Source organism: Cricetulus griseus (assembly GCF_003668045.3).
Source record: "Cricetulus griseus strain 17A/GY chromosome 1 unlocalized genomic scaffold, alternate assembly CriGri-PICRH-1.0 chr1_0, whole genome shotgun sequence".
In the NCBI taxonomy this organism is placed as follows: Eukaryota; Metazoa; Chordata; class Mammalia; order Rodentia; family Cricetidae; genus Cricetulus; species Cricetulus griseus.
The window spans coordinates 48,452,486-48,479,058 of NW_023276806.1; the positions used below are offsets into that span (position 1 = coordinate 48,452,486).

The 26,573-nt window shown below is 40.5% G+C and overlaps 2 protein-coding genes and 1 long non-coding RNA gene across 16 annotated transcripts in view; 1 reads left to right on the plus strand and 2 right to left on the minus strand.

The window, feature by feature from the left end:
• Nucleotides 1–209: 209 nt before the first annotated feature.
• On the minus strand, nt 210–19,907 carry Clcc1 (chloride channel CLIC like 1). 4 transcript variants are annotated; one of them, XM_035450872.1, is made up of 12 exons: nt 19,766–19,907; nt 15,192–15,331; nt 14,539–14,640; nt 11,006–11,113; nt 9,285–9,506; nt 8,512–8,652; nt 6,701–6,797; nt 5,313–5,410; nt 4,811–4,957; nt 3,538–3,879; nt 1,852–2,119; nt 210–526 (listed from the first exon to the last, which is right to left on the minus strand). In XM_035450872.1, the coding sequence occupies exons 1-11, from the start codon at nt 19,848–19,850 to the stop codon at nt 1,874–1,876; spliced, it is 1,728 nt and encodes a 575-aa protein (XP_035306763.1). In that variant the 5' UTR covers nt 19,851–19,907; the 3' UTR covers nt 210–526; nt 1,852–1,873. The 4 variants fall into 4 exon arrangements, with proteins under 4 accessions (XP_035306763.1, XP_027251328.1, XP_027251327.1 ...); XM_027395527.2 differs by having other exon boundaries at nt 1,848–2,119; XM_027395526.2 differs by having other exon boundaries at nt 210–2,119.
• A 79-nt stretch (nt 19,908–19,986) lies between these two features.
• Nucleotides 19,987–23,651, plus strand: LOC103163459. The gene is made up of 3 exons (XR_004771730.1): nt 19,987–20,490; nt 20,632–20,818; nt 23,063–23,651. It is a non-coding gene; the product is annotated as an uncharacterized LOC103163459 (long non-coding RNA).
• Nucleotides 23,652–24,924: 1,273 nt separating this feature from the next.
• Nucleotides 24,925–26,573, minus strand: part of Wdr47 (WD repeat domain 47) — a 52,386-nt gene continuing 50,737 nt past the window's right edge. For all 11 annotated transcript variants that reach the window (XM_027395516.1, XM_027395517.2, XM_027395510.2 and 8 more), the window contains one exon: nt 24,925–26,177. In XM_027395516.1, coding sequence (XP_027251317.1) covers nt 26,035–26,177 — 143 coding nt within the window. In that variant the 3' untranslated portion in view covers nt 24,925–26,034. The remainder of the gene's footprint in view (nt 26,178–26,573) is intronic.

Genomic DNA, 26,573 nt, shown 5'->3' on the forward strand with positions numbered 1-26,573 from the left:
ATCATGTGGTTTGACTTGTCAAAAACACAAACTATACAAGCAGAAAACACATGAAAATTCACATAAGTACAAAGGACATTGGTTAGGCCCTCATTCCTCGTTAGTAACATGAGTTTACAAGACAATGATCTTCTGGCGTGCATTTGGGGCAGACATTTTTCTTAGAAGAAAATTCATTAAGAAAGCAAAGACTTCGTGCTAGATCAAAATACTGTAAAAATAAGTGTTTATTTTGTGTTTATAGTGTTAAGACCCTATAAGCATTCAACATTATTCCATTTTAAAAAGTACTTTTAACAGCTACCTACCCTGTTCTTATTTTCTTAAAAGCCAGTTACAATATGCTTTAACCTCAATGACAAATACTTGCTAGTCAACTGAAACAAGCCTTCTCTTTTCTGCAATAAACTGGCCTTGATATATCCACCTTGTTTTTAATCAAGTCTTCCCTGAATTGCTGTAATCATTCAAGAACAGCATGTTGCTTTGCTAGCTGTCAAAGTAGATTCCATTCCCAAATGGGTATCTGTAATGAAAAAATACAAAAGTGTTCACTTTTGGATTAAAAGCAACCAGTAGTGCAATAGTACTGCCTTTCCTCTCAGGGACGGAGATATTTCTCGTCAGAATTAGACCAGTGCTTAAAGGTCAGTTCCCACCTTGGGAATGGGTCCAGTTAGGGTGAATGGGTCCAGTCCATAGAGATAACTGCTTCTATGCACAGATGTTCAGAACCTAAATAAACTGTATGCATCCATTCATTACATGTCTGCTATAGTAATGTATTAATGTAAAATCCTTCTGTTTTGAAGGGGGAATTTTTACCTTCCTGATAAAATACTATGGACATTTACAATGATAAAATAAGTCTTTCAGATACCCAAGTATAAAAAATGGGGGAATAGCACACGTCTGCGAAAAGAAAGCCTAACTGATAATTTCAAGACTTAATTCTCGAGTGGTATCATTGTTTGGAAAGCAGCTGAATAAAATGTGCAGTACAGATATGGTTACAACAAAGGACACCTGAGTGCATAGAAAAACTAACCAGGGACTTGTAAGAAATATATAAATTGGTTTTTTTAAAGGTTTAAAATGGAGATTGCATTTTAAAAATCACAAAAAAAATGTTGATTGACAATCTGTCCACAGTAAATACATCTTAGTTCTCTATCTATAGCTCTCTGAAAACCAGAATTACACTCAGCCAAGACAATATGGTTTGCCACAATAAAAACCATATAGCATCAACTGCTGGGTTCTGAATATGGAAATTGGCTCTTTGAAAATCCAGCAGCACCTTGTGGTAGAGAATAAAGCCATCCTCAAAGTCACTGATGAAGGGTGACACTGAAATATTGATAGAACCAGGCCAGCCTCAGGTTTGTCTAGTGAGATCTAATATAAAATGTGTAACAAGGAAGCAGGCCTGGCAACCAGAAAGTCACATTGTTTAGCAGGTGGCCTACCTAGAACATTGCTGCAGCAGTTAGCAGCCTGCATTATACAGCCTTTGCAATGGAAACACTGAATTTAAGTTAAAACCAACCAATTATTCTGTTAGTAAACTAGGTCTCACAGGACCTTCTACCAGCTAACATACACTAATTGGTTCTTCTAAATACCTGTTAACAAAATCATTTCATCACTGTCATTCAGTCACCTTAATTACAGTTTATTTTGGCATAGCATCATCTAAACATGTACACAACCCTGTCTAAAATTATGAGACACATCTTCTTAATAGCTAAGAGATTGATGGTCTGTAAAATTATTAATGTAAGGCTGGCAGCTTTGTAGTAAATTTCAATATATTTTTAGGGAAGAATGAAGAGTTAATACGTTACAGACTTCAAAGATGATTTCATGTTCCTTAGCCACACGGGCTGCTGACAGGATCAGTCCCACATACTGCAGCTCCTGGGCTGTGTGTGGTGCCTCCCTGTAGGCTGCACTCAGAGTCTAGCTTCAGCGGGACCTTCTTTATGGGGGAGCCTTCCGCAGTCCCTGCAGCTTGGCCAGAGACAGCCGTGGCAGACGAGCTGTGTTCTGTTGGGGTGCTTTCTCCTGGGAGTTCACCAATTTCTTTGAGATTTGTATTCATGCTGGATGATTTATGCTTTAAAATACACAAATTTAATAAAATATAAAAGGTTTCATTGCCAATTCTTACCCAAATCTATTATAGTATGCTCCAAACATTTTAAAATCCTGTTTCTAGAGCCGCATCATAATTAAAACACTAAGCCTCACAGAACTGTAGGTGAAGAAATGGGGACACATAGGTGGTTTACTGACTCTGTTTAGGAGAGGTCTAGAGGATTGACTACCAGTAATGAATGCTGTCTCTCCCCACCTGGTGAGAACAATCACTTCATGGCTATTGAGCTTGTTTTAAGTTCTAGGTGCTGAATAAAGGAGCAAAACACAAATAGCTCCCACAAGAACCCACACTTAAGTGTGGGAATGAATCATACAGCATACTGTATGAAGTATGAAGTACACACTACATAGAAAAAAATGAGGTAGGTGCTAGCTAGATTATGATCAGATGGAAGATAAGATGATATGAGTAAAGTCTGAAGATTTTGTGCTCATGAGCAGGCATTTGCGCACAGCATTTTGGACAGTGAACAACAAAAACAGATGCCCCCATCACCAAGGTGGAACAAGCATAGAGGAGAGTAGATGATGATCAGGAAGGTGGTACATGTAAGGCATGGCAGAGCAGGGAGTTCACAGGACCACTAGGGTAGACAGCTTTAGAGGGGTTCAGAATGACGGGTGATCAACAGCTATCTAGCTATGTTAACACTCACAAAAAGAACTCAGATTCCTGTCATTTCTAGAGTCTCTAGTACTTTGAGCTTTCTCAAAAGTTTCTAGTTAAACATTACAAATGACAATACCAATTCCTATCTCGGGCAGAAAGGAAATGTCCCTTTAAAATAAACCGAAAGTGATACTACAAAATGTAGTTCAGTGGCCTAGCATGTGTGAGACCCCAGGTTCAATGCCCAGGACTGCTGATAAACAAAAATCAATACTGAAAAACTCATTATCTTGCAGGTTAAAAGTCCAGTCTAGCCAACCATGCTATTACTTTCTTCTACACTAAAAAGTGATAGGGATTCTTTTCAGAGAAGGGGAAAGCCGGGTTCTGATCCCTGTCCAACCCTTTTTTTCCAGGCTGGGCCATCAGAGCTCTGCAGCCAGTCCCCTAGCACTCTTTTAGGCCCTCAGTGAGGCCTTCTCTCTGATCTTGTCAAAGCAGAAATTTCATTCTCACTTGCTGGCTTCCTGCTCATTTTCATAGGAAATACCTACCATCTGTTGTAAAGAATACAGCTAAATGGTATTTAACATAAAAAGTAAATCTCATTTTTTGAGGATGCTGGGCTGGTGACAAAAAACTAAAGAGGATAACTAATCCTGCTACTAGGGACTTGACAGAAGGTAAAGAATAAACACAAATCTCTGTAAGAAGGTCTTGGGCCTAGAGTGAGCAGGCAGCAAAGTAAACAATTGCTGACTTACGCTGGGAACCACTTCTGGATGCTCTTGTGCCTCTGTGTCAGGTAAATCAAATGCCCGGAGCACTTCAGGGCTCTTGTTGCCAGTGTGAAATCTCGCATCAACGTCTCTCTGTCTCAAAACATCTCTTTTACACGCATGCGTTTTGTCATAAGGGCCTTGCTCAATGGAGCCAGCTTGGCCCATATAAGAGAAATCTGCATCACCTGCTCCTCCACAGAGTCTACAGTCAAGTTCCTTCTGCCATCTTCTGTCACCTGGTTCAAGTGCCCGGGGAGGTTCTCTTTCAGGACCACCAACATATCTCAGCATGGGAACTGACATTCCAGCACCATAGCAGAAGCTCTGTGAAGAAATGAAATGCATTCTGAGGAATTAGTGACTGACAGGTAATGAAGGAGGAGCTATTTTATTCAGGATTTAACAAAATCATTTTAGTATTTGTGGATAAAAAAAAAAAAACTATTAATTTCACTCTTTAATTAAAAACTCAGAGGTCAAAGTAGTCAATAAAATGTACTAAATAACTCAATAGTACATAAACATTTCAATCAGTTTGAAACACTTTGAATTCATAACAAGAGTATTTTTAGATCTAGACATTTAAATTAGAAAATTCTAGAAATATAAATTTAAAAGCCTGGTCATTGCTTATGTTTCTATTCACACTCAGATAGGGCAAATGATGAAAACTATTAACCACTGAATCTCATAATCAACCATGCACCAAGACAAAACCCAAAAGAGAACAATTTCATCAGTGCATAAAGCACTGTAATTCCAAATTGCTGGGGAGTCTTCATTTTTATATTCAGACAGCAAGTGCTTTGGGAAGGTCTTGGCCATAAACAAGATGCTGAACCAACTGTGGGAGAACTACGAGCAATATTTTTAATAAACATTTACTCTTGGACACCCCCCACACACACACACACACAACTGCTTTTCAGCATGCATACCCACTCCTCCTACACCCCTTTCTGCTGCAAAACTCAGATTGGAATAAAGCCTCATTTCTCTACAGAGGACGAAATCAACCAATTTCCTGTGTATTCAAGTTAAAGTTAAAAAGAAATTATTCTAAATCATTACTATGGTGCCTACAAACACAAGAACTACCAATTAGAGGAATATATAAAATCTCAACTCATTAAAAATCACCTTATACCTCTTAGCACAGTATATTAATCCAAAGACATCTAATGGTTTTAAAATTGCCTTCTTTTTTATATGTCACAATCTTGTTAATTATCAGCAACTAGGCTAATGTACTAACCAGGACAGCCAATGCCATAATCACCAGCACCGGAATCTGCAGTAACACTGGAATCTCCTTCATGAGTGCTTCAATGAATTCACCAGTTGCTTTTCCAATGTGCTTTAATGGTTCTGTTACAAAGTTAGTGAATGTAATTGCCAGAGCCTAAAACCAAAGATCAGAGGAAATTAACTTCAAAAGACAGACATCCACATGTAAAACTTCACTGTGCTCTCAGGCTCAAATTACACAAATTAAATGCACATTTCTGTGTATTGTTTTGAGAGTGGGGCTCTCATATAGCTCAAACTATACCATAATCAGGCCTTGAACTCTACCCTCCCACCTCTGTTTCCCAAATGCTAGGATTGATAGGTACAACTCCATGACCATCTCAATTTGAAGACCAATGTTTAATGGAAGTATTTTTTCCTAGGACAAAGGTTTATTATTAACCCTATCAATCTTTTATAAAGGCAATGAATTTATGATACTGTAATTATTACAAAATACACTATACCTTTGTTGGTGGAACGAACCAAATCGGATTGACTAATAAGAGCTCATAATACTTTTGGCATGGGTCATCCTCATAGGTCCATGAACTTCTAAACCATTCTACATAGAGAAACAGACAATCAATTAAGGAAAAACAAAGTTGTATTTATTTCACAAATAAGATTACTTTGGTTTTGACTATCCTTGCCCACTCTATGTAATGTTAATTATTTAATATCAAGTCTAAAATCATATTTTCAAAATCCATTCAAACCTGTCTCAAAAAAAAAAAGTCACCTCTGACAAAACTCTTAAGACAGAATAGTCTCTCTCATGCACATTTGGAAACTGGTCTGCACTAGAGGAGGCATGTTGTCTCCTGAAACCAGAACCCAAGCTGATGAACTGGTCTAATTCCACAACTTAAAAAAGGGGACAACAGAGGGCTGGAGATGGCTCAGTGGTTAAGAGTACTTGTAGCTCTTACATAATACCAGATTCAGTTCCCAGCACCCACATGGCCGTTCACCATCCATTAACTCCAGTTCCAGGGGATCTGATGCCGTCTTCTGACCTCCTTGAGCACCAGGCACACATGTGGTGCACAAAAATACATGCAGACAAAACATGAAACACATAAAATACATATGCATATATGTATATATTATAGTAAGTTAATTCTGGGACCTACTTATAGAATCTACTGAGAATCTATTCTGTGTCAGTCACTACAGACTTGTGTTTATACAGACAGAGCCTTTCAACATTAAACCATTCCAGTCTAGATTTCGACAGTTACAGTGGTCAGTACTAGTGAGAATTTTTGCAAAATCTGGAAGGATAAAAAAATAAATTTTCACTTAGTTAAAAAAACGAAACTGAACTGTAGAATCTGGAGACGAAAGCTAAATAGCTGCTATTATATCTAGAAAATGCTATGGGGTAGGTAATGAAAAGGGAGCCTAGGATCCTGCAGTCTAATGCGGAAGACTGAAAACATCCAAACCACAAACACATGGCTGCTGTCTTTCCTGTGACTTTAGGTGAGCTCAGTAAGTCACTACTGTTTAAACGTAAGAAGGTATGCTTTCTTTGCTTCATCTGTTTGTTTGTTTTTGAAAAGGGAGTAAAACCTGGGTATTTCACAAGGTAGGTAAGATTCTAACACAGAGTGATAGCCCATCCCTTTTATCTTGAGACAGGGTATTGCTAAGATGCTGAAGCTTGGCTCAAGCCTGTGAGTGTCTGGGTTACCTCCCCAGCCCTAGCATACATGTTCTTCTCACATTAAGGACACTCATGAGAAGCCTCCACTGGTATTCCACCATTTGGTCATTACTGGTGGATTTTGTTTTTTCCCTTCGTCTAAGAATTCTACTTTGCATACCGACAAACAAACAGACACCTTACCCCAGAGACTTCCAGTCCAATCCATCTTCTCAACACACACACTATCTGTTTGTGTTGCCATCTTCGCAATGCCAGCCTGATGCTGAGCAAAAGCTACCTGACCAGAACAAAAGAAGGCAGGAAAGAAAACGGACAATGAAGGCTTGGCTTGCAAATCCAACAACAACAACAAAAAAATCCAACAGCCTCTGTCTCCTGAGTGCTAGGATTAAAGACATGCACCACCAATGCCTGGCGAAAATCCAACAAAGTTTATTTCTACATTCTATCATTTATCCAAGCAAGACTTTGTTTTTTGTTTGTTTGTTTGTTTGTTTTTAAGATTAAGTTTTTTGAGACAGGATCTCACTAGCTGGCCTGAAACTCACTCTGTAGACCAGGCTGTCGTCCTGCCTTAGCCTCACTAATGCTGGGATTAAAGACCCACACCACTATATCTGGCCCTAATTAAGAAAAACAACATTTTTTTTGTTTTGTTTTGTTTTTGGTTTTTTTTTTTGAGATAGGGTTTCTCTGGGGCTTTGGCGGCTGACCTGGAACTAGCTCTTGTAGACCAGGCTGATCTCGAACTCTGCCTCCCAAGTGCTGGGATTAAAGGCGTGCGCCACCACTGCCCAGCTGCAGTGCTATGTGTAAGGCAGTGTTTCCAGACCCGAGCCTCTTTTTCATCTAGGGGCTGGAGTACAGTTTTCCTAAAACCACATACCCAGGGGAACTCACTAAAGCAATCAACACTCCATCAAGACCTATGTGCTTAATGTGTAAGTGGTTTGTTTCAGAACCACATAAACCAGCGCAAAGGCTAAAGGGAATATAATATATTTTCATCAGAAATTCACTGAAATCCTGACCCACCTTGTCAGGAAGACTAAGTTAAAATGTCCCTTCTGTGATTAGACTATCCTGTTAACAACAGTCCTTTTAAATTTCTACAATCTTATCCCAATTTTGAAAGATGATTAAAATGCTGGAAAAATTAAAAAAAAAAAAAAAAACCTAAAAAACATCAATAGGCCATGTCCTTAATCCCAGTACATTCAAGGCAGGCAGAGCTCTGAGTTCAAGGTTAACCTAGTCTACATATCGAGACCCTCTCTCAAAAAAGTAAAAATAGATAAAAATTTGGGCTGGAGAGATGGCTCAGAGGTTAAGAGCACTGACTGCTCTTCCAGAGGTCCTGAGTTCAATTCCCAGAAACCACATGGTGGCTCACAACCATCTGTAATGAAACCTGGTGCCCTCTTCTGGCATGCAGACAGAGCACTGTATACATAATAAATAAATAAAATCTTTAAAAAAAATAGATAAAAATTCAACAATTTTTTGTTAAATTAATTAATTTAACAAATTTAATAATTAATCTTATAATAGGTAATAAGATTAATGTGAGTTTTAAAAATTAGTTTTCCTGTACCTTTGTTTTCTAATTTCTCTACAGTGAACATACCTACCTTTCATATTTAAAAAGCCTAATATTTAGAGATAACATTTTCTATCATAATTTTGGTGACATTTCTAACAGAATAAAAGCTCATTTCCTGAATTATGAGTTTCTAAAATGTCCATTTTGCTCTGTGATGGCCAATAGTACGCAGGTGACAAAAAGAACTGCTTTTCTTCACTAACTGATCAGACTCCCTAAACCACATGTGGCTGATAATCACCAATTATTTATTTATTCCATTGCTGCTAATCCAACCACTGTCTTCAACCACATCTGAGGTAAGACTGCTCTAAGAGAGGATTATAGTCTCTGGTTACTATGAATTTACATTTAACTAAAAAAACAAACAAACAAACTTATTTAATACCTTATATAGATAAATCCAATTCCATCCCAAACTGAAGAGAAAACTGATGATAAAAATTCGTTTCAACTGTGTGTACCAGCGAACAATTGTCCATAGTTCCGTAGTCACCAACAACACAATGCAGAGCAAACACAAGAGTACCTTACAAACAGAAATGGGAATCAGTGTCATTGCTAAGTGGTCTTCCCCACCAAAAATAAATAAATAAATAAATAAATAAATAAATAAATAAATAAATAAAAACCACCAGCCAGGCAGTGGTGGCGCACTTCATTAGTTCCAGCACTCGGAAGCAGAGGCAGGCGGATCTCTGTGAGTTCGAGACCAGCCTGGTCAACAACAGCTAGTTCCAGGACAGCCTCCAAAGCCACAGAGAAACAAAACACCAAAGATCAGTTTAAAAAGGGGGAAAAAAAGAACAACAACAACAACAAAAGACTAGCCTTGGCCATTGAGACAGCTCAGCAGGTTAATGCACTCACCCTCAATTCTGATGAGTTGAGTTTAATCCCAGGACCCACTTGGTAGAAACAGAGGACCAAACCCCACAAGTTGTCCTTTGACCTCTGCACATACTCACATACATACACATCACGCACATGAAATGTCATTCTTAAGCAGACTCCAAAGAACTAGACTCAAACAAAATTATTTGCACAATTTCACTGCTTATTCATCACTGAAATGAGCAAATAAGAATAGATTCTCAACTACACTGGTATTTTGGAAGTATTTCTTTAACGAAGCATCTATGTCACCTCATGTCATCTTACCACAAATGCATTATATGGATCCACTCCAAAAGAGTCTTCAAATCGCCACTTCCATGCTTCTGAATCATGCCACTTAAAGTTGATTAAAATATCACTTAAGGCATCATCCAAGGCTCCTGACTTCCACTCCTCTCCACTGAGGAACTTCTCTATCTCTAACAGTGTTTGTCTTGTGAGGAGAATCTCAGCATCATACCGCATATCAACTTTGTTTTCATCAGGCTGCATCAGTTACCAAAGACAAGAGAAAGACGATTGTATTATCACATTGTTCAATGAAACATTAAGTTTAAAGCCAGTTTGGGCCAAATATGATTTCGCACCCCAGGAGGATGGTACAAAGAACTTTGAGTTCAGGGTTAGCCTGAGCTACATACTGAGACCTTATCTCAAAAAATAAAAAACACTTTGGGACTCAATACAATAAGGTGTAAATAGTTCTTAGTGCCAGCACCACTAAAAAAAAGTGTATTAATTTTTAATATTTCATAAATACAATACATACTTATCTTCAGATCCTAATACTAAATACATGTAAAAAGCACTAAAAACATTGCAGAATTCTAAAAATAAAAATATATACCAGACACCTCATTAAGGCATGACATGAACAAGTACATTCCGCCAATGCTTCTAGCCATGATCATCTGCTGTGCCTATTAAAGGCCAGGTCTTAGGCTGGAATGTCCAAAATCATGAGCCCAAACAAACCTTCTTTCTTTCTTTCTCTCTCTCTCTCTCTCTCTCTCTCTCTCTCTCTCTCTCTCTCTCTCTCTCTTCTTTTGTTGTTGCTGTTTTGGATTTTTGTTTGTTTTCTGTTTTTGAGACAGGGTCTCATGTATCCCAGATGGTCCTTAAACTTGCTATGTAGCCAAGGATGACTTTGAAATTCTGATCCTCTTGCTTTTACCTCCTGAATTTGGGGATTGCAGACATGCACACCATGCCTGGTTTATGGGGTGCTAGGCATGGACCCCAAAGGCATTGTACAAGCGAGGCAAACAATATCAACCAAGGGCCCTTTCTTCATTATCTCAGGTATTTTGTTATACTAAGAAAAATCTGGAAGAATGGAGCTGGGGCTACTGCCCAATGGTAATGCTATGGCCCAGCATGTACAAGGGTTTACTCTCCAACACTGCAAAATAATACAAGGAACTCTCACCATCATAAGTAACATATGTGCATGATACACAATTCCACAAAGTAGGACCTACCACCATAAACAGCAAAGAGAATGATTACTTAAAACACATTTTTCTTGTCCTCAATGATAATTTTATATTTTATCAAAGTATGAGAATGGGAAAATGAGAAGAAAGGTTAGGATGGGACTATCTCCCTGGCAGAACAACAGTGGAATTGATGGGGCTAATCCTAAGAGATCTTAGGGAAAGCATCGTGGTCTGTACTGCTCACCTTCCACAGCACCACTGTGGTGCTGAATGGTCCCTATTGTCTTGTATAAACAACTTTTGGGGAAAGGGTGGAGCAGGTTATTTTCTGTTAAAGCACAATAAAGCTTTATTTATTTATTTATTTATTTATTTATTTATTTACTTTGGATACAGGCTGAACCAGAACCGGAAATTTTCCTGCCTCAACCTCCTGAATGCTAAGATGACAGATGTGTGTCACATGCATAGCACAATTTCTTATACTATATGAAACAAATAATGAAAGTATCTACAATGATTAGTATCATGTTATCAAATACTTACAAGTCCAAGCTTGCCGGCTTCAATTAAAATCTTATTTAGGTATCTCCTAAAGACAGAATTACTTTGACTTTCATAATCTTTCATTTTCTTCCTTTCACAGTCATCAACCTGTAATCATACAATAAAGTCAATAGCATCAAAGGCCAATGAGAAGGTGTAGTTGTAGTGTTATGGAATATTAGTTTAAGATACATTATATTTGTCTATGCTGTAGAATATTTGCCTAATGATGCAAAGATGTGTTGCATTCTTTTTTTATTTAAAAATGCTTTTTTAAAATTTTTTATTTATTTAAAAGATTTTTTCATTTTACATACTAACTACAGTTCTCTCTCCCTCCCATGTGTTGTATTCTTTTATGTTGCATTTATTTAACTCTGTGAAGCTGTGTTACTTTGCTTGTCTAACACACCTGATTGGTCTAATAAAGAGCTGACCAGCCAATAACTAGGAAAGGAGAGGGATAGGCAAGGCTGCCAGGCAGAGAGAATAAATAGGAGAAAGAAAAAACAAAAACAAAAACTAGCTTGAGAGAGAAAAGAAGAAGAGGAGGAGAATGCCAGGGGCCAGCCATCCAGCCATCCAACAAGTATTGGAGCAAAAAGGGAAGAAAGACGTAGAATAAAGAAAGGTAAAAGCCCAGAGGTAGCAGAGCAATGATGGCACATGCCTTTAATCCCAGCACTTGGGAAGCAGAAACAGGTGGATCTCTGTGAGTTCAAGGTCAGCCTGGTCTACAGAGCAAATTCAGGACAAGCTCCAAAGCTACAGAGAAACCCTGTCTCAACACCCCGCCCCCCAAAATAAAGCTCAGAAGCTAAATGTACTTAAAGAGAAACAGGATAATTTAAGTTGAAAAAGCTGGCCAGATAAAATCAAAAGCACCAATGACAGTTTATACTGGAGAGGGTGTGGAGAAAGGAAAACACTTCTCCACTGCTGGTGGGAGTGCCAACTTGTACAGCCACTTTGGAAGTCAGTATGGCGACTCCTCAAGAAAATAGGAATCAGTCTACCACAAGATCCAGCAATTCCACTCCTAGGCATATACCCAAAAGAAGCACATTCATACAGCAGGGACATCTGTTCAACGATGTTCATAGCAGCACTATTTGAATAGCCAGAAACTGGAAGCAGCCTAGATGCCCCTCAACCGAAGAATGGATAGAGAAAATGTGGTACATTTACACAATGGAGTACTACTCAGCGGAAAAAAACAATGGAATCTTGAAATTTGCAGGAAAATGGATGGAACTAGAAGAAACCATTCTGAGTGAGGTAACCCAATCACAAAAAGACAAACATGATATGTATTCACTCATATGTGGATTTTAGACATAGAGTAAGGATTACCAGCCTACAATCCACACTGCCAGAGAAACTAGTAAACAAGGAGGACCCTAAGAGAGACAAACTTTGTCCCCTGGAGAAGGGGAAAGGGTCAAGATCCTCTGAGCAAATTGAGAGCATGGGAAGAGGGGGGAGAAAGCTACGAGAATGAGAAGGGAAGAAGAGGAAGGATGCAGAGGTCATGAGGGAGCAGAAAGGTTGAGTCAGGTGTAGATTAGAAGAAAGGGTATGTGGTAGGTAGGGTTTTAGTTGGGGGGTGGTAGGGAAGGATGGGAGGGAGAAGGGAACTGGGATCGTCATGTAATTCAATCTTGTTTCTAATTCAAATAAAACAACAACAACAAAAAGATGGACTACAAAAAAAGAAAGAAAGAAAGAAAGAAAGAAAGAAAGAAAGAAAGAAAGAAAGAAAGAAGAAAAAGCTGGCCAGAAACAAGCCAAGCTAAGGCTGGGTATTCATAAGTAAGAGTAAGTGTCCTGCTTTATTTGGGAGCCGGGTGGTGGGCCCCCAAAGAGTAAAGAAAACAAAACAAAAAAACAACTCATTCTAGCCTGGTGATGCTCTGAGAATTAAGACAAACATCTGGTTGTTATTATTATTTTTTTTTTTGACAATGTATAGGTTTACTGTAAGTATGCCTAAAGAAAGGGCAAGGAAGCAAACAGGTGCCTGACTGGGACACAGATGGACCTCAATTACCACTGTCTCACAGACAGACACGCCCACTCACCATCTATCCACTGTCCTGATCTTTACCTATAAAGGTTTCACATCTGTCTCTTCACTCTCATCACTGTGCCACTTTGGACTATCAGCACCACTGTACCTCCTCAATGACCTCATGATAACCTCCCTCCCCATGCCAGGCCCTTTCCAGGCTACAACCATTTCACTGTCTATACAACCAACAGTGGTTATCACAGAGACCAGAAAATACACTCAAATCCCTTAGCATTCGATTTCCTTTTAGATAAACTCTACATTTAAAGAGAGAGAATGTGGGGGTGGGGGAGAGAGAGAGAGAGAGAGAGAGAGAACAAGAACGAGCTGGGTGGTGAGGACACACGCCTTTAATCCCAGCACTCAGGAGACACAGGCAGGCAGGGGTCTCTATGAATTCAAGGCCAGCCTGGTCTACAGAGTAAGTTCCATAACAGGTTCCAAAGCTACACAGAGAAATGCTATCTCGAAAAAAACAAAACAAAACAAAACTTTAAAAAGCTTGAAAAGCTACCCATACTAAATTATAACTACCCTTCACATTTGCAAGAGCAACTGTTACAACCTTTAATAAGCCAATTGATTCTACTCACCTACTACAGCATCAATGGCGAAGCAGTATGGCAGGTGATAACAATCAAGATAAAAATCGATTCCTGTGCTAACTAATTAATAATCTCACAAATAACTATAATAAATGTTATTACAAAGATAGTAAGTACTGGGGTTGGGGAGGTGGCTCAGCAGTTAAGAGCACTGGCTGTTCTTCCAGAGGACCCAGGTTCAATCCCCAGCACCCACATGACAGCTTGCAACAGTCTGTAACTCCAGTTCCAAAGGATCTAACACCCTTATACAGACATACATGCAGGCAAAAACACTAATGCACATGAAATGAAAATAAATAAAAAAATAGTATGTACTATTTGAAAAAACAAGACGTAACTAAATTGTATCAGTAAAAATATATAATTGTATAGTACACAGAAATATTACAAATAGAAAGTTAGCAAAGACAAGAACACGAGTAACTGTCTCAGTTAGGGTCACTATTTCAGTGATGAAGCACCATGACCAAAGCAACTTGGGGCAGAAAGAGTTTATTTGGCTCCACATCACTGTTCATCACTGAAGGAAGTCAGAACAGGAATTCAAGCAGGGCAGGAACTGAGAGCGGATGCAGAGACTATGGAGAGGTTCTGCTTACTGGCTTACTCCACCTGCTGTCTTACAGAACCAGGACCGCCAGCCCAGGGGTGACCCCACACACTCTGGTCCTCCTCCATCAAGCGATAATTAAGAAATGGCCCTATAGGCTTGCCTACAGCCCCATTTTATGGAGGTTATTTTCTTCATTGAAATTCCCTCCTCTCAGATGACCTTAGCTTACATCAAGTTGACACAAAACTAGCCAGCACAGTAACTTAAATATTTAAATTGTGAATGGAAAAAGAAATCAAACCTTGTGAGTTAAAGAATCAAGTTTGTTCAAACAGTCTGATAATTCCTCTGCATTTGTCAAGTCAGGGCTCATTTCTTTTCTCTCGGATGTACAATATTTTACCTAAATCAAAGCAGATATTTTATTTTTTATGTTTCAGTTGTAAAAACAGGTTCCAATGAATAAAAACTAAAAGTCTGACTATCATTTTATGACTTTGCTTCTTAAATTCTTCACTTGCATCAAAGAATACATGTTAGGAATACATGCTAAGAACCAAAACTAAACTGATTGATGGGCATTACATCCAAATTCAAACAGAAATAGTCAGACAGGTGAGTGCTTGTCTATGTTAAGGCTCGAATTCAAGCCCCCTCATGAAAGAAAAGGGGGGAAGTATCAGGAAAGAACCTAGCATGACTGCTAGTCATTTATATGACTCTCAGAGCTCTGGTCATGGCAGGTAAGATGCTATCAGTGCATTTAAAAAATAAATACCTGAGCCGGGCGGTGGTGGCACACGCCTTTAGTCCCAGCACTCAGGAGGCAGAGGCAGGCAGATCTCTGTGAGTTCGAGACCAGCCTGGTCTACAAGAGCTAGTTCAGGACAGCCTCCAAAGCCACAGAAAAACCCTGTCTTGAAAAACCTAAAATAAAATTAAATAAATAAATACCTGAGATTTTCTCATTGTTCCTGAAGCAGCATCATAATTAAGCATGTCTGTGGGGTCAATCCAGTCATCATCATGAGCATGACCAGTCATCAGGAAAAGACATCCACAAAGGAGCAGCCAACACAGCATCCTGAACACAGCTTTAAAAAAATAATAGCTTTAAAATGTTTTGTTAATAAAAATTACTTAAAAGATCTAGCACTTTCTGAATGAAGAACATAAAGAATGTACATAAAATTAAAAGCAAAACATTAAAATGGATTGGGGTGTGGTTCGGTTAAAAGCACTTTACTAGCAAGTACAAAGCCCTGGGTTCAATTTCGAGCACCTCATAAATCAGGCATTATAGTGTGTACACTTGTAATCCTCACACTGAGGAGGTAAATGCAGGAGGATCTGAAATTTAAGGTCATCCTTAGCTACATACTGACTTTGAGACCAGCCTGGGATGCATGATACAGTATTTTAAAAAAATACAATAGGATGGTATTCACATCTAAATATATATGCAAAGTAGCCTCATTAAAATATAGGCATTTTTTACATGGCGCTGTCATTTTACTCTTAGCTCTTCTATATCTAAAAGATATATGGGCACATAAAAATGTCTATTAATGGGTTCATAATTTTTCAGACTAGTCAAAAAACAGAAAAGAGCCCAACAGTCTATCAACTACAACATGTGTAAATAAAATGTGGTAGCCATAAGGGATAATCTAGGCATAAATACAATGAGCTGCTGATACTATTCTACAACATAAATGAAACCTTTTTAAAATGTACTACAAGAAACCAGTCAGAAGAGACAAAATGATTCCATTCATATGAATGCCCAGATATGCAAATGTATGACAGAAAGTCAATTAATGTGTGTTTAAGGCTGGGTTTTGGGGCTATATGGAAATTGCCCCTGAAGGGTACAAGTATGAGCAACTCTAAAGCTGTAATAATGGTGAGACACTTCTGTGAATATACTAAAATGCAACAAACCAGCCCGTTGTTTTGTTTTGTTTTTTGAGAAAGGATTTCTCTGCATAGCCCTGGCTGTCCTAGAAACTTGATCTGTAGACCAAGCTGGCCTCAAACTTAAGAGATTCCCCTGCCTCTGCCTCCCAAGTGCTGGAATTAAAAGTGTGCACCACCACTGCCCAACTTTTTTTTTTTTTTTTTTTTTTTTTAAGGTACTGGGTCTTGCTATGTTGCTTAGACTAACATCAAAATCCTGGTCTCAAATATCCTCTTACCTCAGTCTCATGGCGAGCTGACACTAGGTGTGCCTCATGGCACTCAACTTCTGAATTTATTTCCTTATTTACATGTGGGGAGAGGGGCCGGGTGAATACACCAAAGTCTAAGGACAACTGTCTGGGAGTCTCATCCTGCCTTCCCCTTGTTGAAGCAGGGTTTCTCTGGTTGTTTCTGCTACTGTGATGCTTATCTGTCTAGCTATGTCGTGAACATCTAGCCAATTCTCCTGTCTGTTGTTACAGTGCTAGGATTGCAGATGTATGTCAGTGTATCCAGCTTTTTACATGGGTTCCAGGGACCAAACTCAGGTCCTCAGGCACTTTTACCCCTAAATTTCTTAAACTGAAAACAAAACAGTAGAACTAGATCCCCCCAATAAGAAGAAATTAAGATATAGACAAATAAGGAAGGCAATGTGAAAACAGGCCATTTATAAATCTATACAAGCTGCCTCCTCTCCAGTAAAACATTCTCTTCCCAGGAGCCAGGCAGGCTTACCAGCCTGATGAAGCCCCTCCCCCAAGGTGGTAAAACAATTGCTGGCGGGAGGAGGGGACTCTTCAAACACATAGCTTCCTCCAAGTGCCTCCTCATTCCTGGATAGTATACCTTTTCCTTCTACAGATGCAGTTGCCCCCATGTGCCTAAGTAACCCCCATATATTCATTAGTCACTAAGCTAGACTTGGGTGGAATTGTTTCTTTGGTCTCTCATTGCTCTCTTTATCTGGGATAATAAAAATAGTCTTGTCATGAGGCTGGAGAGATGGCTCAGCAGTTAAGAACACTGGTTGCTCTTCCAGAGATCCTGAGTTCAACTCCCAGCACCCACATGGTGGCTCAAAAGTATTTATCTATAATGGGATCTGATGTCCTCTTCTGGCACACAGGCATAAATGCAGACATATATATATATATATTAGATAAGTAACTAAAAATTTTAAAAAATAGTCTTGTCAGAAAAAGTCATGCAACAAAAGCCAAGAGGGCTCAGAAGAAACCAACCAGGTCACACCTCCACCTTCTTAGCCTATAGAACCGTCAGAAAATTGATTTGTTACTTATGTGGCCCAGGGTATGATACTTTGTTATGGCAGTCCTAGAAAACCAGTACAGATTTCTTTAGACACAAAAGATTAGAAGTCTACAATTCATAGGTTCCTTTTATGGTGGTTGCAGGAATGAATCAAACATAGGAATATACTCAACTAACTGATACTTCTAATGCTTTTATGTTAGAAAATATAAAATCTAAATACTAGCATCATCTCATACTCTGGAGACAGAAAAACTAAATAACTTTTATTTTTATTTTTTAAATGGGAAGAAACAGAGCCTTAGAAGAACTGCAGAAGAATATGGAGACAGAAGAGCAAGAAAGAAAAGCAAAGTGAAGACACCAAGAAAAGGGCTAGAGAGATGGCTCGGTGGTTAGAAGCACTGGCTGCTCTTCCAGAGGACCGAGGGATCCATTCCCAGCAACCACGTGGCTGTTTAGAACTGGCTGTAACTCCAATTCCAGTGGATCTGGTGCCCTCTTCTGGCTTCAGCATGGAAAAGCATGCACATAGCACAAAGACCCGCGTGCATGCATGCAAAACACCCATAAACATAAAGGGAAAATGTTTTTAAAAAGACACCAAGGAAGGGCTTGGCTGAAAGAAACAAATACTAGTCATATTCAGCATTTCAAAGAAATTCAGTAGAGCCTGAGAAAAGGTCATTGGATGAGTTAATTCATTGACCATTTACTAACAAGGAGTACTAGGGAAGGACCAAATTCTAAAGAGTTAAGAAGTAGATGCGTTTATAAAATCCAGGATACAGGAAAGGCACCCTGTATCCCTTTGGTGGGCACCACACACTTCATTAATAGGATGCATGAGAAGGAAGACAAACTTCTTCAAACAGGGAGGTTAGGGTGGAGGGAGTGGAGATTTAGCAAACAAAAGCAGAGGGTAGGTATTATGTAAAGGAAGGTGACTGAAAGCCCGCCAAGCATTACTAAGTCGTGCCCTGGCAATCATGTCACTTTCGCCAATAATGACGAAAAGTGCAGAGTGCAGAGTCAACTAAGACTACAGAGTGATTAAAATGATGGGAGACCCCGGGTCAGATACTGCCGCAGAATGAGCTGGGAAACCAAACCAGAGGGGGGCGGGGTGTGAAAGAAACCAAAAATAGAATCAGCTGGGAATTAAAGCCCTCCTGCCAGAATCCCGTGGCCATTAATTTAAGGCTAGAACTCAAAAAAAAAAAAAAAAAAAAAACTTGGGACTGATCTTGCACTCCCTCCAAAGAGCCATCTAGACCTACTGAGCGCTTATTTTAAAAGCAAGTTTCTGAGTCGGAGCCAGCTTGAGTTACATAAAGAGTCCGTTTCATAAAACAAACAACACCACAAAAACATCATATGTTGCTTTTGTTTATCGAAAGGACCTGTGTTATTCTACGACTTGTCGGTAGGCACTAGTCTGTTTCTACCTCTTTTACCATTTTTCTTTTTGGTTTTTCAAACAGGGTTTCACTGTGTAGCCCAGGCTGTCCTAGAACTCACTCTGTAGACCAAGCTGGCCTCGAACTCCCAGAGATCCGCCTTCCTCTGCCTCCCAAGTGCTGGGATTAAAGGTGTGTACACCACCACCTCACTCGGCTGAGAATCTGTATTTCTAATGTGTGTCCAGATGACCCGGGGAATTGGATGTCTGGGCACACTTTAGAAATACTTCAGTGTCAGCCGGGTGGTAGCTCACGCCTTTAATCCCAGCACTTGGGAGGCAGAAGCAGGTGGATCTCTGTGAGTTCGAGACCAGCCTGGTTTACAAGAGTGAGTTCCTGGACAGCCTCCAAAAGCTACAGAGAAACCCTGTATCGAAAAACCAAAAGTGAAACACTCAGTGTCATGGAGAAAACCTGGCTGGTTTTCGCACCCAGTCATAAGCACACAGGCTCGTGGCACCTCTTAACTTTATATACTCAAACAGATTTGGAATTTTGGACCATAAACTACAACAAACATATTTTCTGGCCGCCAATATTTGTTGCAGATTGTGCCTAGTTTTCAAAAATAACAAGAGCAAGAGTGCTCTTCGCCTAGGCCGGGCGGGCCGCTCAGCATTCACAGGGCAACGAAAGGTGCCCTGGCGGGGCACCTGGCGGGGGATGACTGGCGGGCGCTCTCTGCCCGCCTAACACGGAGCAGGGGCTCGCTACAGGCCCAAGCCCTGACACCGGCCCGACGCCTCCCGCACCGCCTCCCACGCAGCCCCGCGGGCCACCCCGACACACCGGGCGCGCCCACTCACTTCGGGGGTCCCGCCTGCCTACCCAGACCACCGCGGCCAGCACGGACGCGCAAGACCGCGAGACCTCCGGCGCCGTACGCTTGCGCCGGAATCCAGCGCCGACTCATCGACTCGCTCGGCCCGCGGCTGTGCGGCCTTCCAGCGTGCGGCACTGATTGGCTGAGCCTCGGGGGCGGGCGAGGGTGGGGCCGGGCCTGGCTCCTCTGCTCTGAAGTTAAGGCTTTTCAATCAGCCAACCACCAATCCAGTGCAGAGGAAACGAAGAAAGAAACCCACGTCCTTTAAAGGAATACGAAGTATATTTTCTTACTATAAGCTCGTTTTTCTATGTTCGACGATATAGTGTTTTCAATAAAACCGAATCTACTTCGATCATAATTTTCTTAAGATTTATTTTACTTTATGTGTATTGTTTTGCCTGCATCTATGTGTGAGAGAGCCGGATCCTCTGAAACTGGAGTTACTGACCGTTGTGAGCTGGGAATTCATCTTGGGTCCTCTGGAAGAGTAGCCAGTGCTATTAACCGTTGAGCCAAATCTCTAGCCCCGACCATAATTTTCTAAGTAGCACCACGTTGAGGCAGGCAAATGGGAGTTGGCACACTGTAGAGTATTTGGGATGCAATGTTTGTTTTGTGTTGATCTTCAACTTCTGGCTTTGCAATACCAAAAAACTCACCAAAGAGGAACCCAACCCCCACCCCAGAAGTGGATATACAAACATTAATTGGCAATGAATTGCTGCTGGTATGTAATTCGGTATTCTTGGGTACATATATGTTGTTTACAACATTTTAAGATTTTATTTTAGTATTTTTAGATTTATTTGTGTATGAATGCTTTGCCTGTATGTAATATGTGTTCCGCATGTGTGTCTCATACCCACAGAGGCCAGAAAAGGGAGTCAAATCCCTTGGAAATGGAGTTATGGATGCTTCGAGTCACCATGTGAACATTGGAACTCCTCTGCAAAAGCAGAACATGATCTAAACACGCTGAGCCCCGAGATTTATTTTATTTTTAATTATGAATGTGTCTACGCATGTGAATTCAGGTACCTGCAGAAGCCAGAAATGTAAGTTAGAAGTGGAATTATAGATGATTGTGAGCTACAAAACGCAGGTGCTGGGTGTTATGGTGGAAGCTTCACCACAGCCCCTTGCATCCATATACCCAGAGTCTGGAATGTTATGGTGGAAGTTCTACCCAAGCCCTCCCCTATCTCTCTCCAAACCCTGATGCATCTCAGAAAGCCAGCCAAATAATAACCCCTCCCCCTAGAGATGCTCAAGACCACTCCCACAGGGCATTTAAACTGCCCCCCAGAAAACAGATGATTTTTCTGGTCTCTCTTTCCCGTCTTCTCTCTGGGGGTCTGGGAGGCCATGCAGGAGCTTTGTATCCATTAAACGTGGGCTTTTCCTAATTCAGTTTGATTTGGTCTGATTTGGATTGCTGCCTCGGTGGAGAAGCTTATCCGGGTGGAGAAACTTCACTGGTAACCAAACTTGGGTCCTCTAGAAGAGCAGTATGTTCTTTTAACAGCTAAGCCATCTCTCCAGCTCTTGCTCCTGTTGCTGGCTGCCCGGCTCCCCTGCTCTTTATTAGCATATATTAATTATGGATACTGTTTAATTTTATTTTCATACACATTTATAATGTATTTTGACCAAACCCACTTACCATAACCCTCTTTTGTCCCCCTTCCCGTTCTCCAGATCTCATTTTTCACATCAGCTCCCCCTTCTACATCCACGTCTGTGTGTGTGTGTGTGTGTGTGTGTGTGTGTAAGAGAGAGAGAGAGAGAGAGAGAGAGAGGGAGAAGGGGGAGAGAGACCCAGAGAAACCCAATGAGTTTAATTATAGATGCTTACATGTGAGGAGGAGCTCAAAACTATCCTTGGATGTAGGGATTTGGGGCCACTGAGCTCCTTCATCCATCTCTACTAGTTACATGCCCTGTTGCAGTGATGCTGACACTGGCACCAACGGAGAACAGGCTTATTTGGGCTCATGCGTCAGGGCAGAGCCCATCATGACAGTAGGAACTTGAAGCAGCTACTCACATTATATCCTCAATCAGAAAGCAGAGAGCAATGATCAAATACTGATTTCTGTTTTTATTCAGTCCAAAACTGAAATGGGGCAGCCCACAATTAAGGTGTGTCTTCGTACCTCTATTAACCTAGAGCCACACCCAACAACTATTTGTCAAGTTGACAATATTAGCCACCACACTATTCACCCAAACATACTTGATAAATCTCTGTTCTACCCTATCATCTTTGAAACATCAGGTGTTTGAGCCCAACATGTCAGGACTTGGAGCCAAAACTCCAGTAACACATACTTAATTTTTTTGAAGATTTGCTTCATATGAATGAATGTTTTGCCTACATACATGTATGTGCATCACACGTGTGCCTATTGGATCCCCTGGACCTGAGTTTATGAGTTGTGAACCACCACCATATGGGTGCTGGGAATGAAACCCTGTCGTCTGCAAGAGCAACTAGTATTCTTAACCACTGAGCCATCTCTCCACCCCCAGTAGCATATATTTAAATGTAAGATTGCTGAGTGATGATTTTATTTTTATTTAATTCTGTATTTTGTAACAGGGTCTTACTATGTAGCCCCTAACCACCACCTGCCAATAATTATATATTCTTAAAGGTTTATGAATTTTATAGACTTCCTTTAACTGATTACTATATCTTTTGTACTTATAATTTTTGAGTCGAACTAAACATTTTTTATTGAAAAAAGAAAAACAAAGAGAAGGGGGAAATTTGAATTAGACTCTGAAGTTTGAATTAGACCTGGAGAGTCCAGCACCACCTTTTTCTCAAACTCCTTTCTCACATCCTGAGAGCATCTGGAAGAGCAGCCTTGGCATTTCCTTTTTGTATGCAGTTCAGAATCTATTCAACCCCATGGGGAAGATAGACACAAGGAATGGTTGTAGGTATCTAATAGTTACTAATAAGTAATTTCTGGTGCTTTAATAAAGACAGTGCAATATAAGAAATGAAATCCATATCACTGAGTGGCTCAGCAGGTAAAGTGCTTGCTGTCAGTCCCGATTACTTGAGTTTGACCCTTAGGACCAATATGGAAGAAGGCGAGAACTAAACCCTAGAAGCTGTCCTGACCTTCCTATACTCGACACAGTGTATGAGGCACACCTATGTGTATGTAAATAAATGTAATAAAAATGTTAGAGGAATGAATTTCATACCTCACCTGAGAGGGTCTTGATAAAATGATTAAAGTAGGGATACATAATTCTTTTTATTTTCTGGTTTTTTGAGACAGGGTTTCTCTGTGTAGCCCTGGTTGTAGTGTCCCACTCAAACTTCTAGTAGAAGAACCTGCTGAGGAAAACACAGTGAACCGCAGTGACACCTTCGTCTATAATGCATTCTTGCTAAGCAATACTTCTCCTGGGCTGTCAGAGCACACCAAGACAAAATGCCTAGTCCATCAGTGGACAAGAGAGGCTGCCTTTAAATGCCAACTTCCACTCAGTGACCTTGTGCAAACCACATACAAGTGGGAACAACAAACTGGGTATACTCAAATCCAACTGGACAGAGGACTTAACCTACACTCACTGTATATCACACACCATTCTGTATACCATGGCAAGAAAGCTTCGGACTCTTTGAATGTTCTGCTTTCTGGAAAACGAAGTCACTTCCACTTGGTTAGGTCAAAACCATTTGTTGTCCAAGAAAGAGGAAACAAAGCTTGATTTGGGAAATGAGAACAGCATCACCACATTCTTAGCTTAACTTTTGCCAAAAGAAAAATGAGATCATGTTTGTTTTTTTGCCTTCCCCCACCCTAGTTTTAAACTTATCAAAAAATGACCATTAAAAATTCCCAAAATAGAGCCCTGAAATGATGGTGCACTTTCTTTGAGAGAGTTTCTCTGTGTTAACAGCTCTGGCTGTCCTGGAACTCACTATATAGACCAGATTGGCCTCAAACTCAGTGATACTCCTGCCTCTCCTATCAAGTGTTGGGATTAGAGGTGTGCGCTGCCCTGCCTAGCTATGGTGGTACACATTTTTGTTTGTGTTTTTCAAGACAGGGTTTCTCTCTATATCCCTGGGTGTCCTAGAACTCTCTCTGTAGACCAGGCTGACCTTGAACTCCCAGAGATCAGCCTGCCTATGCCTCACAAATGCTGAGATCAAAGGTGTGTACCACCATCCAACTAGCACTTACATCCCAGCACTTAGGATGTAAGAGTCTCTCTGAGCTCCAGACCAGCCAGGGATACAAGTAAGACTGTCTCAAAACAAAATAAAAACAGAAATCCTAAATTCATGAAATTGTGCATTGAACTAAACTGAGGAGACTTAATCTTAAGAAGATACTGGCTTTTACACTGTCCTCCTCTGCTTCCATGAGGGTGAAGCTGTTAAACATTCCAAAGCTCCCAAACCCTATGGAGCATTGGGTTAGAACATGTACACCCTACCAGGTACAGTTTAATTGGCCTGGCTTTTTTTTTATTTCCTGAGACAGGGATTTTCTGTGCAGATTTAGAAGGCTGTCCTGGAACTCTGTAGACCAGGCTGGCCTCAAACTCACAGAGATCCACCTGCCTCTGCCTCCTGAGTGCTGGGATTAAAGGTGTGTGCCACCAATGCCCGGCAGCATTTAATTTTTTTAACCACCTTTTTGTGTTTGCTTGGGGTTATGAATGCCTCCATTAAAAAATACATGGCTTTAGCCTGGCTTTTTTATGTTTTATAGTGCTGAGGACTGAACCCAGGGCCTTCCTCATGCCCTGGCAAGTGCTTTACCATGGAGCTATGTTCCAGCCCTGGCTATGCCAGGCTTTGTTAAATAAAAATCACAAGAAAAGCTTGGCATGCAGCTCAGGAGTAGTAGACTGTTGCTTAGTATGTGCAAAATCTTAGGTTCAACCCCTCATCACCTGAAGAAGGAATGGAGAAAGGACAAAAGGGGGTGGAGCAGAGAAGTACTGTCTGTTTTATAGGGGCTACAGGGCGGTTAGTGGAAGAACTTTAGGAAAGTAAGGAGTGGGGCATGGGTCCATTCGTCCAGCAACTTTCCTTCCTTGGACCTACCTTCTCCAAGAAAACTGGGAGCAGCACGCTGGAGGGAGTGCCATAGACTTAGACTGTGAGAAACCAATAGTCTTAGGTGTCAAGAGGTCTTTATTGAAATAAAAGCACAGTTACACTTCTATTACCCTTCCCACTTGTAGACTATAGATTTAAAATGCTTGCTACATATAGTGAACAGACAGGTCAATACAACTGCAGTTGAAATAAATAAAATAGCCTATTTAATAACTTAAAGTAAAATACTGAATATGAAAATAAAGATACATACAATGTTAGGATCTATAGTACTGTACAAATATAACTGTGCAAGAAAATCCAAATAAGTTTCTGGAGTGCAAAGTTTCAGTTTTCCATTTTAAATTATCATGCAGACAGTTTTTCAAGCCATGCTAGGGCCATGGCAAAGTCTTTAATTTTTAAGAGGAAAATGCTACCCAGTAAATATACCCTACCATCCGATATTGTTCGATATTGTTCCACGTAATGCAGCTGCTCTGCTTCTAAAGTATCATTTGGAAGGGAGGTATCTTGTGCATTCAAAAATTGAAACCAACAAGTTTCAAAGTAAAATAGTTACTTTTTAGCCCAAAACAAAGTAATGTGACAAATTAGCAACCACACCCCATATTAAGGAAAAGAAATGACGGCTGCAGAATGATCGAGAAGCAGTTTTCCCTTCATCTGTGAACTCTAAAGATGATCCCTATGTAAAGACAATAATGAAAAATTTGAAAGACTTACCGAATTCTGACCTCTAGAAGACACGACCAAAGTAATTTCTGAACACCTATGTTTCATCTGGGGAGAACTTGGCTGTATTGTATGTAACAATTAATTAACTATTAACTCCGTGTCAGTGTATGTATAAAACTGTTATCTGGGTAAAACCCGAGGAGTGCATTTAATAATAAACTATGAACACATCCTGTACCTTGACTTGGCGTGCACACCAACATAAGAGCTCTTCTGCAGACTTTGGCAAGGAGACTACACAGCAGCATGAACACACATGGAAGACTGAAAACCACCCAACACCTTCTGTTCAGAGGACATGGTAACAAGGGGCTTCCTTGTGCTAAAGTCTGTCTGGGGTGGTCTGCATTCTTCAGGCCTGTAGTCCTCACAATTCAGTAGTCTTTGAGTCTCTGTGCTTTCACTGCATAGACCTACATGGGGTGGACTCTAGCCACTGTAAGTCCAGAGAGTCACAGTTCTGTCTGCAGAAGACGACAGGAAGGAAAGGTCCTGGGTGTGCCATCTGCACTGAATCACTTTGTCCTTGTGTTCCCCCACCACCATAAGAGGAAGCTGCTTGGTGAGGTCTCCTAAATTGAGAAAGAAGAAATATTGGCGTGTAAGGGAAAAGTCAGTAGATACACAGATTGTACAGACTTCCTGCTACTTCGAGGGTGCTATAGTAGAAAAGGTCTAGGCAGAGAAAAATGCCAGGATTTGGTAACATACGCCTGGTAATATTTGTCACAGCCGCCATTCTGTTCTCCAGTGCTGCTCCATCTCACTCAAGACCTTCGATGATTGTCCTCCCTTTCCTGATCAGCTGGCAACTTCTTCTGTCCCCCTGTATCTTTTTGTTTGTTTGTTTGTTTTTCTTTGTTTGTTTTTTCCAGGTAGGGTTTCTCTGTGTAGCTTTGGAACCTGTCCTGGATCTTGATCTGTAGACCAGGCTGTCCTCAAACTCACAGAGATCTGCCTAGTATGAG